This window comes from Eschrichtius robustus, chromosome 21, assembly GCF_028021215.1.
Source record: "Eschrichtius robustus isolate mEscRob2 chromosome 21, mEscRob2.pri, whole genome shotgun sequence".
Classification (NCBI taxonomy): Eukaryota; Metazoa; Chordata; class Mammalia; order Artiodactyla; family Eschrichtiidae; genus Eschrichtius; species Eschrichtius robustus.
Genome location: NC_090844.1, coordinates 17,493,907 through 17,512,460, shown reverse-complemented (window position 1 = coordinate 17,512,460; position 18,554 = coordinate 17,493,907). Strand labels below are relative to the sequence as shown.

At 36.1% G+C, this 18,554-nt stretch overlaps 1 protein-coding gene across 28 annotated transcripts in view; it reads left to right on the top strand.

The window, feature by feature from the left end:
* The window catches only part of PCM1 (pericentriolar material 1), an 88,395-nt gene extending 69,841 nt beyond the window's left edge, over positions 1–18,554 (top strand). For 20 of the 28 annotated variants that reach the window (XM_068532325.1, XM_068532334.1, XM_068532330.1 and 17 more), the window contains 10 exons: positions 4,316–4,450; positions 6,592–6,789; positions 8,392–8,454; positions 8,712–8,847; positions 9,152–9,312; positions 11,915–11,990; positions 12,514–12,788; positions 14,872–14,964; positions 15,056–15,173; positions 16,543–18,554. In XM_068532325.1, the coding sequence (XP_068388426.1) occupies positions 4,316–4,450; positions 6,592–6,789; positions 8,392–8,454; positions 8,712–8,847; positions 9,152–9,312; positions 11,915–11,990; positions 12,514–12,788; positions 14,872–14,964; positions 15,056–15,173; positions 16,543–16,568 (1,281 nt within the window). In that variant the 3' untranslated portion in view covers positions 16,569–18,554. The remainder of the gene's footprint in view (positions 1–4,315; positions 4,451–6,591; positions 6,790–8,391; positions 8,455–8,711; positions 8,848–9,151; positions 9,313–11,914; positions 11,991–12,513; positions 12,789–14,871; positions 14,965–15,055; positions 15,174–16,542) is intronic. The other 8 variants (XM_068532327.1, XM_068532352.1, XM_068532344.1 and 5 more) reach the window with 1 other exon arrangement.

Genomic DNA, 18,554 nt, shown 5'->3' with positions numbered 1-18,554 from the left:
GAAGGCCTTAAAGTAGAAGCTAGCTTGGCATGTTAAGGAACTGGATGAAGGACCATGTGGCTGTAGGAAATTTGTGTGAGATGATGTTGGAGAAGGGGGAAGGGCCAGTTACATAGAACATCATAGGTATGGTTAGGAGTTTGGATTTTGTTTGAAGTTCGAAGGGAAACTCCCAGAAGGTTTTAAGTAAGAGAGAAACAAAGTCTGGTTTGTTTATGGAGAATTAAATATAGGGGTCAGAAGAGCAATGAGACAGGTGAGAAATGGTAATGGCTTAGACAAGGGTGTGGTACTAAAGATGGGGAGAAGTAGACAGTTGGGATATATTTTGGAAATCCGGTCCTACTAACAGTAGGTAGGGTCACCTAAAGCCCAGCACTAGATAAGAGAAGGTGGCCTAGAACTGGGGCCCAGGATCAGGTGATCAAACATATAAAAGTTGTGCAAAAGAGGAAGAGCCAGAGTTGACTAAGTAGGACTGCCAGCAGTGAGCTATGTTGATTGCTACTGTGAGGGCTGAGTATTCATAGAACAGAATTTCCTGTTATTTTGTCAGTTCCTGTTGTTAAACATTTATGTTTATTCTGGTTTCTTTTTCACTATTATGAACAATACTTGAATGATTTAGCTAAATTTAAATACACATCCCATTTTTATTTTATTTATTTTATTTATCAGAAATAATTCTTAGACATAGAATTTCGAGCTTTAAGGGTATGAATATTTTTAAGGCTTTGGGGCCTTATGTGCATTGTTCCTCAGAAAGGTTAACAATTTATATTCCTACTAACAGAATAGTAAGCAGTACCATTAATTTTGTTTAATGACAATGAAAAGGGGAGAGAAAGAAGCGTGCAAGCCAGGGCTTCTTTCTGAGATGGCCCCTTTTACATTCCCATTTAAAATGGAAATTTAAAAAATTAGAAATGAAAAGATGGTCTTTTCATTCAGGTGTGGGAAACTACAAAATATGTTGTCATTGGGCTCATTTCTTACAACCTACTTGTACTTGCCAATGTGTAAGATGTTGACAACAGAAAGTTGTTTCCATATACTTACATTTCTTCCCTCGGTGGAAGTAATTGCTTTCTTTGGAATATTTTAAGAGAAGAGAGATCTTTGAAAAGGCAATTATAGAAACTGCTTTCTCTGAAGAGATGTGATAGCCAAGAGGAGAGAGAGGATCCATCTGTCTATGCCCAAATTATTCCATGTGAAAAGTGAAAAACTTAGCCTTTTCCTGGGCACCCGCAGCAGCTCCAAATGGCTCTTTCTGTCTCTGCTTCCTCTTCTGATCTTTCAACTCTCCTGCTAGCGTTCCTAGCACTTTTAAGGCTTTGGCACTTGCTGATACTTCTACCTGGAATGCTCTTCCTTCACATACCTGCATGGCTTTTTCCTTTGAACCCTCAAGGCTTTAATCAAACGTTACGTATTGGGTGAGCAGATCTCCCCTACTCCTTATCTGCTTTTCTTTATCTTCATAGTGCTTGTCACCTTATAACCTATTTAATATTTGCTTATTTATTTTGTCTGTCTCCCTTGTTACATGTAAGCACCATGAAGTAATGGAAGATTTACATCAGAGATGTTAAACTGTTTTGGTCACTGTCTTACCATGCCAAGTATAGTACATGCAGGTAGTAGGTACTTGGTAAATACTTAATGAATTAGTAAGTGAATGGATCCACCAAACCTTGACTGTGGTTTTCAAACTGATCAAGTGTAGTTTGAAGTATAGTTTGAAAACAGTTGGCCTATAGAATCCAGATCAGATTCAGCATCGCTCATAAAACTTTTATAGCCTGGTCCCAGCCTCATAACTATTCCTTCCCACGTACCTTGTATCCTCCTTGACATTGTTCAAAAAGGCACCTTGCCCATTTTACTTCCTTTGCCTCGAATGCCCTTCACCCTTCCTCTGGCAGTCACACCCTTGAGGACCCAGCTGAAGTATGTTAGCATGTACTTGCAGGCAGGATTTCTCCTTCTCGTCACTGCTTCAGGGATACTTGGTACATATTTTTATTACAGCACTTATGACAAAGTATCACAATTTTTTGCCTGTATCTCCCCACTAGAATAATGTCTTTCTCGATTTCTTAGTATTTTCACTCAAGAAGGACTTCAGAGACTAGATGAAGGGAATCTGAGGAGATAAGACAAATACATCAGTTTCATCCGTTATTCCTGTGCATTTATTAAAATATGTATTCACCCCCTCACATATTTATATTCCTATAAATTATAAGAATATATATATATTCTTATAGATAGATAGGTAGATATTCATTTAAGAGTTTGAAACCATTCCCTAAAGTAAATTGACAAACTATTCAGGTCATTGCTTGCTTCTATCTTAGGCATAGACAACAAAGCATTACCTTTTTTCTTATAGGTTTTTGTTTTATTGTAATTCAATAAATACTTTTAAGCATGTCTTTTTGGTTGAATTAGGTATATTGGTAGTGATATTTATTTGATATGTACAGTTATTTTCTAAGTGTTAAAAAATATAAATGATTTAGCTTTATGTGTAGGGAATGCGACCATCTCAGGAAATTTTATTGCATTTACAGTTTTGTGTCTGATTAAGTTATATCCTTTCATAAGGATCCCCTACTAAATTTAGCATTGCAGACAGTTTCTGAGGCCAACAAAATGAGTAGGACTAATGGTCTGATTTTAACTACTTTATGATGTCTCATTTCACTTCAAATCTTGACTTTCTGGGTAAGATTACAGAACTAAGAACTAAGATTCTAAGATTATAGGACTTCTTTGTTACACCCAGTCACCTAAGCTTGCCTTACACCCAGTCACCTAAGCTAGACTTCCTTTCTCTTACCCTCTATCACCTGTGAGTCAAAAATTGATTTTTTAAAAAATTGATTTTGCCCCTAAGAGCAGTTAGTTTTACTTCCTTCTCTCCAATAGCATAATTGTAATTCATATCTTTGAAGTCGAGAGATTTCACCACTGCATGTGGTTTAGTTTCCCAGCTTCATCTCTCACTGCTCTCCATCTAGATAAATACTCATTTCAAACTACTCAACATTTCCTATACCTGCCATTTCTTTTTCATATATCAGCCCTTTGTGCAACTAGTCATCATTGAAAATATAAAATGCTGTCACTCTTTTCTGCCTGACTGACCTTTCTTCAGCGCTCTGATATGCTCCCACAGCTCCTTAGGGCACCTAGTGTGTGCTTCTTTTATGATCCTTATTTATTCAGCAAGTAATGAGTATCTCCTGTCAGCTAGCAGCTGTGCTAGGTGATGAGTAAGAAACGGTCCCTGCAGTTTAAAAGTATCACCTACTGCACAGTGCGTAGCTTGTAGTGATTGATGTATTCATGATCCGACTCCTCCACTGGTATTTGATTCCTTGAAGACGGGGACTGTTGTCTTTTTTTTAAATTGCCTGCCTTGACACATGAATTTTTTAAAAATGAGCTTAAATCCTTAGATTTAAGGGATCTTAGACATCATCTAGTTTGGCCACCTTGTTTTACACATTTGTAATGGAAAGGGAAAAAACCCCACAAACTTAACGTGAGTCAAGGTTAGAGGACCTGCCCAATGAGTTCAGTAGCAGAAAGGATCAGAACCTTGAGGTTACTTGGTAAGGATGCTTTACGGACTCACCTCAGGAAGTTAACGGTGGTGTGGATTGTTATGTAGCCTGCACATGCTTCTAAAGGAAGATTAAGGTGATGAAGAGAGTTGCCCAAAGGGGCTTGTTAAGAAAGGACAGTAGTTCTCAACTGGGTCTGATTTTGACCCTAATAACATTTTGTGATGTCTGGGTATGTTTTTTAGTTGTCAGAACTTGGGAGAGTGGAGGGTGCCATTCGCTTCTAGTGGGTAGAGACCAGAGGGCTGCTAAATATCCTACAATGCACAGGATGTCAGCAGTGCCAAGGCTTAGAAAAGTTAGAAGATAACGCAGAGGAAGTTGGGTGGAAGGTGAAGTGTGGTTGTGAGAGTAGTTGAAATGAACTGAACTGCAAATAGGAATACAGGCAATATGGAAACCATGGCATGAGTAGTTCCTTAAAGTACAGAAAGGAAGTGATGGGAAATGTTGAATCAGCCAGTTTCTTTTACTGGCTGTTTTCTGCTATGGTGAGTCAAAATTTGCAACCTTTTAATGTGTGTAGGGGGGAGTTTGGCTATTCTTATGAACGAAGTTTCCAAGTGTGCATCTAAAAGCTGAAGAGCTTATGCAAGAAAAATACAATCTCATATTATGTGGATTAATAGTTTTTAAACAAGGTAAGTTACATCCTAACCAACTAGGATTTTTCTCAGGAGCACATGGATGAAGTATGCTCTTCTCAACTTCTGACGTCAGTAAGACGCATGGTTTTGACTCTTACCCAGCAAAACGATGAGAGCAAAGAGTTTGTAAAGTTCTTCCATAAACAACTTGGAAGTATATTACAGGTAAGAGTTTGTACTTGTATGACTTCAATATGTACCATGCGGTTAGGATTTTTTTTTCCCGCCATTTTCTGACATTACACAGTTTATTCAAGTAGATATTCATTCTAGCATCCATTTGGGATGACATTTTAATACTTCTTAGGTTATTGCTTACTTAGTTAAAAAAAAGTTGGATTAGGGCCTGTGTCTTCATTTAACTTTATCATCTCTAAGGCCTGGCCCAACTCTAATAAAATTTTGTTTTGATTTTTTTCCTACCCAATAAGAGCATTTCAAGTTTGAATTGTTTAAAAAGTATTCCGTGATATTTTCTAAAATAATTATTTTTACCAGTCTGGGAAATTGTAGAAGCCGGAAGCTAGCTTTTGATTGTAGAGACTTCTTAGGCTGTAACAGTAACTAAATCATGTGACGGTTAGTGGTTTGTAACTGGGGCAGTTTTGCCTCCCGGGAGGCATTTAGCAGTGTCCTCAGACCAACAGGCAGGGAGGGGCTGGTAGTAGCACCTTGTGGAATGTTAACAGTGCCAAGGAGGAGAACCCCTGTGTTAATGAGTAGGGATACCATAATTACTCCATATAATAAACATCTTGACAGTTAAATTCACCAGTATGTTTTCCCATTGAGATAGTTCAGTGATGTGTATTATTGCTCCAAACTGGAAAATATGTTTTTCTTTTCATCTGTATTACAGAATTTTCCTGCAAAATTTTTCCTTGCTTCCTATTCCTGTGTTTAATTTAAATTGGTTTTAGAGATAGTATTTTCACTTTGTCCATCAAATTTTTAAAAACCCTAGGTTGATGTGCTTTTCCATCACTATAATTTTTCATTTTGTTTTTAATAAGACTGAAGTATAAATTTCAGGAAATCTATAGTAATCTATATAAATCTATATAATCTATATAAATCTATAGTAATAGATCCTAAATTGTCCTGGCTCTATTTAATCTAGTTGTACTAACACATAAGGAATATAAGACATCTGTGGTGTTAGGCATTGTTTAAAAATGTTTAGGATAATTTTTAGATAAATGTATTTTTATAAACTTAACTAGGTAACTTATTCCTACAGAAAGAAAGAACTCCATTTTAGAGTCAGGTTGAAAGAGAAACTGTTGATACTTTAAATGTTTTTGTTAATCAGGATCCATGCAGCCCTTCCTCAGTTTTGTCTACTGTTATAATTGTGGGCAGATTCCATATATTAATTTGCACGTAAGTTTTTTTTTTTCTAAGTCTAAGAAAATCCGACTGCTTTTCTTTCATCTTATTCCTAATTTTTTTCGCAAGGAGACCTACATGAAGAATAAAAGTTAGTTTACATTAAATCTTGCCCAGAGTTGAAAATTTTCTTGAGGTAGAGATTAAATTAGTCTTCTACTTTTTCTCTTACAAAACCTATTCAGTTAATTTTTTTTCATGAAGGACCCAGGGTTTGTACTTCCCTCCATCACTGTGCTAGATAAGGTGTTTTTTTGGGAGGGAGGGGGCACTGAACATTATAGTTGTTTGCCTGTTTTCTAAATAGCATAGTCCATATTTTTAGGAAGAAGGAAAAATAAAAGCGGTTTTGTAAAAAATGTGTAGAGTATAGCAGACTTGTTCATTTGATGATACTATATTTCAGCTTAAATAGAACTAAAGTTTACTTTTAGACTGATTTTGAAGAGAAAATTTAAATTAGAATGATTGGCTGCCTTACATAAAGGGGAAAACTTGAAAAGTATTCTAATGGTATTTTCTTCTCTCATGGCACTTCAGCTTTTCACTGTGGTTTATATGTATATCCTCTGGTACTGTCTGGGACCTCTTGTGAGATTAGGAATCCCTTATCTTCTATATTTGTGGCTAGCAGTTATATTACATAGGGACTAAAGCTATGGATGACCATATGTTCTTTTGTATACTCTGTAAGCAGGACTAGCAAGATTCCTACTTAGTAATATTTTTAGTAATATTAATATATCTTTCCTTAGCCTGTCTTAGCCATTAGTTTTAAGTTTTTCAATACTAAAAAGTAATAATATTGTTTTCTCATTGGTGAGTATTATAATTTAAACTTGTTAATTGTTTGTATTGCTTTACCCACAGTTGAAGTTTACTGTAATCTTAAAGCTATTTGGTTTATCTTTGAACAGGATTCACTGGCAAAATTTGCTGGCAGAAAACTGAAAGATTGTGGAGAAGATCTTCTTGTAGAGATATCTGAAGTGTTATTTAATGAATTGGCTTTCTTTAAACTCATGCAAGATTTGGATAATAATAGTATAACTGTTAAACAGAGATGCAAAAGGAAAATAGAAGCAGCTGGAGTGATACAGTCTTACGCGAAAGAGGTAAATTACATGCATTTTGATTTTAGGAGTAGTTATAATTAGCATATAAATGTAGTTCTTGATCATTATGAGTAACTAAAATCATACTTGACCTCAGCAAAAGTAGGTTTTTTAGTAATAGGAGTTAATCAGGAATGCAGGCAGGAACGGGTGGCAGGAATTGTCAGATAGCCACTTCACGTTACTGCCACTTACGCAGGTTTCCAGAAGAGAGAGGAGGAGTGGGATCCGGCCCGTGGCCAGCTGCCTGCCGTGGTTATTGCCAATCCCAGCAGATGCCCCGGGAGTATTTATCACCCCAGCCAACACTTATGCTTGTTATTAGTCAGGGCTTTGGTTGTATATCCCTGTAGCTGCTTATACCCTGTTAAAGTAGTCTTGATCACATACGAAATTGGATGTTTTTTTCCCCTCAACTTAAGGCATACCAGGAGGCTTTTTCCCTAGACAAGCACCCTTTTCTTAACTCCAATCATGAGAGGGAAAGCAGGTCAAGACCCAAAACGGAAACAGATAACCCTTCTTCCTGAAATCTAAAGTAGATAAAGTCAAGCCATCTTTTTCACACTTTTCATAATGTTTTTTATTGTAGACATAAATAAGTTTCACATCATTTCAGTCGTTGCTTAGAGCTTGAAAAAAATAAAAGAGGATGATACTATAAAAAAAATGATAGGAAGGGTTGCTTTAGATGGCGGAATCACGAGGCTCCTTCAGGGGATGAAAAGTGAGGTAAGCCATGGAGGGACAAGAGGAGTTTATAATGAAGATGAAAGGGAAGAGCATTCCAGGCAGAGAGAACTGTTAAGTATAAAGAAAGACTCTTAAGGCAGGATTGAGTGTTTTGGAGAATAGAGAGAAGGCCAGGGAGGCAGGAACACTTTAAATGAGACGAGCATGTAGGAGATGAGGTACACAGAGGTAGGTAGGACCAAGTTATGGAACCTTAGAAACTGTGGTAGGGACCTTATATTTTATTTTGTTGTAAGCATGATGGAAATTCATGGGAAAGTTTGGAGTAGAGGAGTGACATAATCTCAGTTTAAGATTTGTCTGGATATGATATTAATTAGGAATTGTAGAAGAGTAGAGATGGAAGCAGAGAGACCAGTTGTAAGGCTGTTGCAATAGTCCAGGTAAGAAATTATGTGTCTTATCTTTGAGTGTGTAACAACAGATAACCTTTGGATGATTGAGTCAATAACGCATTCTAATAGTTTCAGTGTGGATAATAAAAGTAAAGTACAGGCTGGTTCCTAGTTTTCTGGCTTGTGCATTTGGGTGGATGAAGAGCCATTTACTGAGATTGGGAAGACTGAAGGAAGATGGGGTTTTGGAAGGGAAGGAATCTAAATTTTTGTTTTGGATTTAGTAAGTTCGTGATATTTCTTACACATCCAAGGAGATGTCCAGTAGACACTGTTGCTTTTTGTTTTGTTCGTTTAAAAGATTTAAATGAAAGAGTTGAATTTACATTTCTAAGAAAACACTCAACTCTTTAGATGGTGGTTAAAAAGTGCAGCATTTGTTAAGGTTTACTGAGTACTTAAGTGTAATGATGAATGGTTACCCCTAAATTCTGCTTAATTGATTTGCTTATAGGCCAAAAGGATTCTTGAAGGAGATCATGGCTCACCTGCTGGAGAAATTGATGATGAAGACAAAGTATGTGCTAATAATGCTTTTGAAACAAAAGATTAAATAATTTAAGTAGCTTTTACCTTAATGTTTGAGAGCAACGTATATCATAAAATATCCTTCTGACAAACTTTTATTTTCTTTTAAAAACAGAACTAAATTTAAAATGATTCTTTATATTTTTTATTAGATAATAACTATTATTAATTTTTATGATAGACTTACTGTATACCTTTTAAAAATGTACTTTAAGGTATTAATTACTCAAATTTATTTGTGGCTAGGACAAGGATGAGACTGAAACAGTTAAACAGACTCAAACAGCTGAGGTTTATGATGGTGATGGTCCCAAAAATGTGAGCTCTGATGTCTCTGATCAAGAGGAAGATGAAGAAAGTGAAGACTGTCCAGTGTCTATTAGTAAGTCTGAAGGTTCTAGACTAGGTTTATACATTAGTTCTTTATAGATGGCTTATTGAAACAGTTTGGTGGAGTGGAATGATTATAGAATTAGGTGTCAAGCAACTCTGAATTTGAATTTCCGTGTGACCCTGACTAAATTACTTGTCCTTTCTACACCACAGTTTTCTAGTACTTACTGTTTTAAAGATTTCAGATACTGTATGTAAAGCACTTGAGCAATGCAGGAATGCAATAAATGGTAGCTATTATTAAGATTTAAGTGCTGAAATTTTACTAAAAGTTGTGTTATTAATCAACTTAGATTTGTCCAAAGCTGAAACTCAGGCTTTGACTAATTATGGAAGTGGAGAAGATGAGAATGAAGATGAAGAAATAGAAGAATTTGAAGAGGGACCTGTAGATGTCCAGACTTCACTGCAGGCTAACACTGAAACTACAGAAGAAAATGAATACGACGATCAGGTATTCCAGTGCAGACTAACACACCCTCCACCAGTCTTACTGTAACTACTAAAAAGCTGATTCTTTTTACAGATGTTAAAATTTACAACTTCCCCATTCTCATTTTCATGAATACAAACTACTTTAATATTCTTATTGAAATCCTAAACACTATTATTATTTTTGTATTTAGCAATGTTTACATTTAAAGCACTTCAAAAAAAAATTTTTTTTTTTTTGATAACAAGTCCTAAAAAACTATGTGATTACTTCAGATGATCTGGATTTTTAAGTTTTATTTTTTTCTAGTTATACATGGAAGTGGTATGTAACAAAATAAAATCATTCCCTTTCCTACCTTCACCTCATCCTGCCCCAGAGGCAAACTTTTGTATGATTTCTTCTGCTGTTTACCTCCTTACATCTGAATAATATGTGTGTGTATTTATTCATTTATGTATTAGGCATTACCTACTGACTTCTATTACAGCAGGTGAAGATTTTTAGGTCACTTACGGCTCCTCATTTAATTATATTAATCCTGTCCACCTCATTTAATTATACCTTTTGGTTAAATCTGTATTTAACCAAATATTTAGATTTAACCAAACTTTGTAAATATTACTGACTGTTGAGCTAAGCAAATATTATTTATTGCTAAGTCTTAACACATTTTTTCACCTGAATTTAATAATTGTCTCAATTTTTTTATTTACTCTCTTTTCTTTCATCACAAACTCAAGTCTTTGCTATGCCCATCAGTAGTTTTATAAACCTCTCAGTAGAATTTTCTACATGAACCAATTAGCCAGTTTTGTCCTTCCTTCCTGGAGCATTTTCCTTTCCTGCTCCATTCTGGGTTTGGCTGTTCTTTAGACCTTTAAATAGCTACCAGCCTGGGAATCCCCTTTGTTGTTCTTTATTAGATCTCAGTTTCTGGAATCAAATCTTGCCTTTCTCTTCCTTGGTTTATTACCTCATTTTGGTGGAGCACATCTTCCAGTAGTTCTCTAAGAAAGAGTGCAAAGAATATTTTGAGGCTTTATATTGTCTAAGAAAACTTAACACTTCAGTGTTGAAAATCATTTTCCCTCAGGTCTTTGAAGGCACTGTTTCCTTGTCTTCTAGTTTTCAGTGTTGCCATTGCCTTTCTTTATTCTGATTCTTCGTATATATCTTTTTTTCTTTCTAGCTCTAGAAGCTTTCCCTCCATCCCCACCTCCCCACTCCCACCCCCCACCCCACCCCCCACCCCCACCCCCACCCCGGAGTCCTGAAACTTTACAGTGATATACATTGTTGCAGGTCTTTTTTCATTCACTACACTAGGTACTCAGTTGTCTTTTCAATATAGCATGTTCTTCAGGTTTGGTCAATTTTCTTTTATTTCTTTTATTTCTTCCTTACCATTTTCTCTTCTTTTCTTCTGGAATAAATGTTATCAAACGTTATTAGCTCTCATGGGTTGATCTAATTTTCTCCTCTCTTTTATTGTTTCATTGCTCTTTCTCTTTTACTTTTTGGGAGATTTCTTTGACCTTAATACCTATATGAAATTATTTTTATTTCAACTGTTATATTTTTAATTTCTAAGTACTTTTTTCCTGATTGTTACTTTTTTATAGCACCCTATTACTTCATCAAAGCAATATTTTCTCTTACCCACCTAGAGGCTTTCTTTAAATATCCACTGTACCTTTGGTGCTTATATTAAAGAATAATACATCAAAAAGCCAGGTGGGGTTCTTTTGGGCTTCACCATAGGGTAGCCGAGTGTATAGCTTTTTGACAGAAAGTCCCAAATGTTAATTCCTATTGGTCTTTTCTCTGGGGTGGTTTAGTTTCTCCAAAGTAGGGAGGGTCCTCCAGTCTCCTTCTGCCTCCTTGGCTGTTGGTGTTCTGCAGTTAGATGTAGGATTAGGGCTGAGGGTCCCACCTCTATACAGACTTGCACTAGATCTTTCTGTTTCAGTGTGACACTTTATCCTGTCTTCACTTGTGCTTTCTGGAGCCTACCCCTTCCCTGGTGGCCCCTGGTCTGAGGCTCACTAGTTCCTTTTCTCCAAAACATAATCTCCCATTTTCTGTTGAGCCTGGGGGAGGGAATCTAAAGGTCCACATATTTCTTAAACAGCTTCAGACAACCACCAGCACCGTCCCCTTGTCACCAGCTCCCACCCCACGACTGTACTCCTTCCTTCCTAGCATCTGGTACACCCAGTTATGAGGTGTCTTCAGTTTTCTGTCCTCCTGCAGAAGGCACTTAGCTCTGTTCATCTTTCTCTCCTCCTCATCATCTCCTCTTCCTTTCACTTAACATCTGCATATAAACAGGTGTCTTTTAGTTTCATTTAAGATAGAGTCTGGTCTGAAAAAAACAATGAAAACTAGTGGAGTCCGTAACATTCAGTTCCTTGTGTTCCTGTGCGGCTGAGAAGAGGAGCCCTTGTCCTGGGCTGCCGCGGAACTGCAGCCGCCGCCGCCTCCCTGAAACACTTTCAGGGGGTATTTTAAATTCCCCTGTCTGAGGTCTCAGGCTGGACATACCACACTTACCAAGCATCTCCTGCATCGTGACCATATATTTAGGCCCTACTATTAAGACATCACTTTTTCCTTCCAGGTTCCACAGCATGATTTTGAAAAATCAGCGGAAAGCAAAAATGTCCCATCAGAACAAGAACCCGCTACTAGTAAAGGTAAGAAATCTAAATAAGTTTCAATGTTAAGATTATCTGTAGTGCCCTTTATGTGCTTAAAAACAAAAAAATCTAAATTCTTAGCTAATGGAAGTTCAAAGGTGTTTTGGACCTGAGGTATGTCTTTTTTTTTTTCTCCATAAATCCTTTGTAGAAAACACGAGGGCTTTGTTTCTGCAAACAGCTGTTAAAGAATAGTTGACAAATATTTAAACACAGAAAAAAATTTTGTAAGGAAGGTATATTTAGATACCAATGCGGGGGATTTTTTAAAAATACGCATTCCTGGGCCTTACTCCTGAAAATCCTATTTCATTAGAAATCAGGTGCATTTCAGGAATCTAATGTTTAAAGTATCCCCAGATGAATCTGGTCAAATAAATTTGGGAACCATTGATAAGGATAATTTCTAGTTGCCTTTTCTTTTGGGTCTTAAATGTCTTGATTACTCTAATTTATACAGTTTAGTCTTTATTTGGTATAATAGTAAATTTAATGACAGTTGTATTACACTAATGTTAAGACTTTCTTTTGATGACAGATGACCAAGATAGCACTCCTGTGAAGCCCTGTTACCTCAATATCTTGGAAAATGAGCAACCTTTAAATAGCACTGTCCAAAAGGACGCTCTTACTACCATCGATTCATCTAATCAGCCTAACGCTTTGCCTTTACCTTTAACTGAAATTGAAACCTTGGTGCCTAGAGTCAAAGAAGTTAAATCTGCCCAGGAAACTCCTGAAAGCTCTTTGGCTGGAAGTCCTGACACTGAATCTCCAGTGTTAGTGAATGACTATGTATGTATCATTTGCATTTCATTTCTGTGCATATTTCTTCATTTTCAGGTTAACATTTCTAGTATATAAACATAACTCTGCTTTGTGATTAGGTTTAGAAACTGTCGGAACGTTTTTATTTCTTACTCAGACTTATTTTAAACTTGAACAGAAGAGTGATAGTGAATTAAGATGACCATCTCAAAACCTAAAATTCCACTTTTCATAGTTTTGAGAAGCAAAGAGATGAGTTTTATATGGAAACCTTGAGGGAGTTCAAGTTCAGATCTAAAGGGGTAGTGATATGTGAATCATCTCTTACGCCATCCATGCTTGACTTCTCAACAGTTTGGAACACTTCATAATCTTTGATAACCCTGAAAGTTTACATTTGGGATGGGAAATAAAGCAGTTTGACAGCACTAGAGTCCCTAGCTCTGTATAGGGAATGACAGAAAAGTAAGCTAGCAAATCTGCATTTATGATGTAAGTAGCTAAGTTTAGTTTTACTCTGGACGTTTGTTTCAATTTAATTTTACAGCAAATAGGTTTTTTTTTTGTGGATCCTTGGGCTGTATATGTTATATATACTTCACTTTCTCTTGTCAGTAAAACTGAAGGGATTTGTAATAATGTACCTTTAGGTCTAAAGGATATGTTTCACATATTTTTTAATTAACATCAGTTTTCTGCCCAAAGATATACTTATGATTTCACAGCTTCTCAGCAAGGGGGCTTATAATACTTCAAAACATTCGTAGAAAGAGTAACTCTCTTAACTGTTTTATTTGCTTCACTACCCGTAAAATTTTGCATTTAAAACTGTGAAAGTTACTTACTAGATTTGTTCTTGTTATCATTTGATGAGTGCATAGAATTACTGTAGGAGGCATTCAATCAAAATTAACTTGAAATTAGATCTCAGAGGGTCTTGAATTTGAATTTTAGGCAGGGAACACTACTGAAGGTCTTTGTGCAAGAAAGTGAAATGGTCAAAGTCACGGTTTTTGAAGATGAATCCGATGACTGTATAAGAAGTGTTGTCAAGGAAGCTGTGTTAGGAGCCTCCATTATCATATAAATACAAAATGAGCTGAACAGAGAGACATGGGTGAGAAATGTTTCAAGAAAAAGAAAAACCTAAGGTTTCTACTGGGTAATTGGTAGAATGATGATACTATTAAAAATCAAAGAACTAGGAGAATAAAAGACTTCAGTTTTCAGGAAAAACAGTGTGAGGTGTTTTTTAGTAACTTTTGTGAGTTACTAAGTTCATACCTCATCTTTCTATTTGAACCTCTGGAGTTGATACTGAAAGTCTGTAGGGGCTTCGCTGGTGGCACAGTGGTTAAGAATCCACCTGCCCATGCAGGGTACACGGGTTCGAGCCCTGGTCTGGGAAGATCCCACAGGCTGCAGAGCAACTAAGCCCATGCGCCACAACTACTGAGCCTGTGCTCTAGAACCCCCGAGCCACAACTACTGAGCCCACATGCCACAACTACTGAAGCCCACGCGCCTAGAGCCCGTGCTCTGCAATGAGAGAAGCCACTGCAATGAGAAGCCCGCGCACCACAACGAAGAGTAGCCCCGCTCGCCGCAACTAGAGAAAGCCCGTGCACAGCAGCGAAGACCCAACACAGCCAGAGAGAGAGAGAGAGAGGGAGAGAGAGGGAGAGAAAAAAAGAAAAAAGGAAGGAAGGAAGGAAGACTGTAAATGTTTACTTATATTCTGCTGGATACAGCTCTGATGCATTCTATAAACATATCAAGTAATAAGAGTAGTTGTTCTAATTATTTTAGCCCTCAGTATTACTATTACTATTTTTTCCTCTAACCTGTGTGAACTGGCTCTTTGTTTTATAAAATGGGGACAGAAAAGCTTGACTGTGTGCCCACAGTTGCAAGTGTGTAGCCCTTCCCGTGAACTCTAGATTTCTGTTCTATTCACTGAGCTGAATATAGAAGAAAAGCAAATATGATAGAATTACTGACATATATACACATGTAAGAATCCACTTTATCTCTTGGCATGGATGACTTTGGTTTAGATCCAGAGATAGAGTGGATTGCCGTCATTAAATATAATTTGTTAATCTTATAGGAAGCAGAATCTGGTAACATAAGTCAAAAATCTGATGAAGAAGACTTTGTGAAAGTTGAAGATTTACCACTTAAACTGACAATATATTCAGAGGTATTTTGCTCTCTTTAATTAAAGTTGTCATTATATAACAAATATTGTTAAGGTGAAAAATGATTTTGTATTTTTAATTTTCATTCTAAAGGCAGATCTAAGGAAGAAAATGGTAGAAGAAGAACAGAAAAACCATTTATCTGGTGAAATATTATGTGAAATGCAGACTGAAGAATTAGCTGGGAATTCTCAGACACTAAAAGAACCGGGTAAGAGTTATCAGTTTTAACCGTATCATGTTGAAAAGCTGCTGAATCTTGATACCATCATTTTGTTTTGTTTTTTTAAATGTGCTACTAGTACCTGGAATATCTAAGCTAAACGTTAGAAAGGAAGCGTAGTTGTATAAAAATTTGTTCAACTGCCCAATTTATAAAATAGTATTATAATTTTCTTCTGTTTTTAGTTTTAACAAAGTAATATATGCACATGGCTTAAGAAAGAAAGGTATAAAGCAGTTAGTGATGATTGGCAAGAGCCCGTTTCTTTTAATTATTGATTTTCAGTTCTTTTGGAGGAGACCCTCTAGATCTCTAAATACTATTCTTATAATTTTTCTTAATTTTAAAAATTAGATAATATTTCCTGTCTCCCAAATGAAAAGTATTTAGACTTACCTCTTCTTTCAGTGTTTATATTATTTTTGGTTTTTCTGTTACCTTTGTTCTTATAAATATATACATTTTCTAGTTCCATCAACTTTGGTCATTACCCAACTACTTGCTCCTCCCCTTTTCCTTCTGCCTCCTCTGTTCAGTTTCATTCATATTCTTAATGTTATTAACATTATTAAAGTAAACACACGTACATTCTGTTTTTGTAACTATAATAATTGAATCTTCTATAATTTCCTGAAGATGATTCTATATAAATATGATTTGTTGCAGAGCCAAGTGATAGTCCCAGATTTCCTTCTTTATGGGTCTAATAGCACAACCCAAGGGCCACTCAGAGGAGCACATTTCTTGCATCAAGGTCAAAGATTTTCTTTTTTGTTCATCAATTCATCAGTTGATGAAACTCATATAAGATTTTTTGGTTTTTTAAGAAATAGGGTGAAGAGAAGTGCAAACCAAATGTCAAACCTTCAGTTAATTTCCCAGTCTTCAGCCCACTTCTGCCTGTCAGGACTCAGTTGGTACCCTCTGCACTGCCGCCTGTGCTAGCGTGTCTAGGCTGCAGCTTCCTCCCCTCTTCCCTGTGTCTCCATCTCCTTTGAGCGTCCTGGGAACTTGTTGTGGTTCCCCATCCTCTGTTCTCTCACAACCACTCTTCTTCTGTTGGTCTGGGTTTATTCATTTTTATACTTCTTTTCTTTTTTTTTTCTAGTGGGGTTTTCTTTTTGAGAGAGAGGAAGTATCTGCTTAGTCTGCCATCTTAAAACGGAAACCCTTACCTATGCCTTTTAAACTTGCTGTGTGTTATCAGGGAATTATTGTAGCAAACTAAGTTTCTTTTGTAATAACTTTATATTAGAAGTGAAAGTTTTAATGGAAGAGAGCAGTATTAAACTAAATTCTCTAAGGTCTTAACTCAGTAAGTAACTTATAAGGCATTAACTGTGATTCTGTTTTTCAGAGACACTGGGAGCCCAGAGTACATGAGATGTCTTCAGAGGCTCATCTGACTCTCTTTACATAGTCAGTGCATATATGAAAATGGCACTAAATAAACATCTGTTTTGATCTGTAAAAAATGTAAATTAGTTTGACACTGCGATTTTGGTAGGTGTGCTAATTTCTGCCCATGGCAGTTTAAAACATCGAAAACTGAATTCTGGACAGATTCAAGCCTTGATACACTGTGCGGTTTTTTTCTTTTTCTTTCTGTCATTTTTTTTTGGTCTTGATTTTTTTTCCCCATTGTGATGTTTGGTAACGTTAAATTTAAAATGTAGTTTTAAATAAAGTTTGGACTTAACCTGTAAACTATCTTTTTGGAAATTATGTTGAATTCTATACAGCAAGTCACTGTTCTATATAATTAGGCTATTCAAAGAGCAGTGGTCAAGAGTTAGAGAAATATTCTATTTATTGTAAAGCCCGGCCTTTAGGCCAGGCCTCCAAATAATGCCAGTGTTGCTGCTATTGGGTCTAATGTTCTTTTAGATACTTGCATCTCTTATTCCTGTGCAAGAATAGGGCAGGTTATAAAGGTATCCAGGTTATTGTAGAATATGTATTAATATTCTATTCAAATTGGATAATAAGTTTAGAACACTTGTCCTTAGTACCTAGAACTTACATAATTATCTATTAGATAAATATTTTCTAGAATTTCAATTCATATCTGTGTTGCCTCAGTCTAAAAGTAAAAAAAGAAAAAAAAGTTTTCTATAATTAGAGAGTATTTCTGCACAGCCAAGTAAAGTAACATTGTGATTAATTTTAAAAGGAAAACCAAGATCTTTAAAGTAGAGATTAATAGAACTAAATTTATGTACCAGCACGTTAAAGTTCTATATGCCTTCGGACAGCCTTGCCTTTTGAGATGATAGTTTAGCCAAAGCATAGCAGTTGCTTTTGTATGCAGTGAGAGAGAAGCAGGTTCGCAGATGAAGTTTTGAGTAACGAAAATCTACATGACCTCTTTGTCACTAAGTAAATCAGCTTTTAAAAGGTGGTGTAGCTTTAGATCCCAAACTTGCCATATACCCAGTAAGGCTTCACATAGCCAGTTAACAATTAAGTCATCTTTACAGATTCTTTCTTGAATAAAATAAGAAGAATTGTTCCAAATAGTCTTTTAAATATGTCAACAATTAACTGAAGTACCCCATAAGAAAAGAATTTGGTTGGTATTCCTCTGAAATTCTTGCCTGATACCTCAGTGTAAAAGTATATAATGTCCAGTCAGGGAGTATTAAATGAGGATTTCCCTATAAGGGCATTGACTGCATTGTTCCATAACTTAAATTATGTGAGACATACATCTCCAGCTCTCTGAATTAGTAAAACTTATTCAGAAAACTATCATTCCAGAAACAGGAATTCTTATTCAATTGGCTTGACTTCAGGGAAATTGAAACATGAGTTACATTATATGTATACTTAAGTTCTGTATTTGTTTTCTAGACTCTGTAGAGAAACTTCATTTTGATACTCAAGCCAAGCCTTACATATTAAGACTGTCTCTCTCTCTCTGCATGCATTTTAAAGATCGATACAGTGGAAGCGTTGTACTTATACCTTAGTTATTACTGTAGTATCTGTGAACCTTATCAAACTTGCTTATTTGACTTATGTTATAGCTGTTGTAATATGGTCTGTTGTTTTCTATTATAGTAGATAATTTAGTTTTAAAATACCTAGGACTTGAGAGCAGATAACTTGTTTAATATGTTTTTCCCTGGTAACTGTTGCTAAAGGGTTAGGCATTGAATATTACTGTTTGTCTTCATTTTTAAGTTGAAAATTTGGTTAGAGATAAAAGAGGAAGAAAAGGTCAAACTGAGTGAGAGAGAAACCTCGCAGGTTGAAATAATGCCTAAAAGAGTGAGCTCGCCAGACCGTGCAGCAGGTACTCTTTGTATTTTGTAACATTCACTTTGGGTAAATGCTTTTTCACTGTTAATAAATGTATATCCTGCA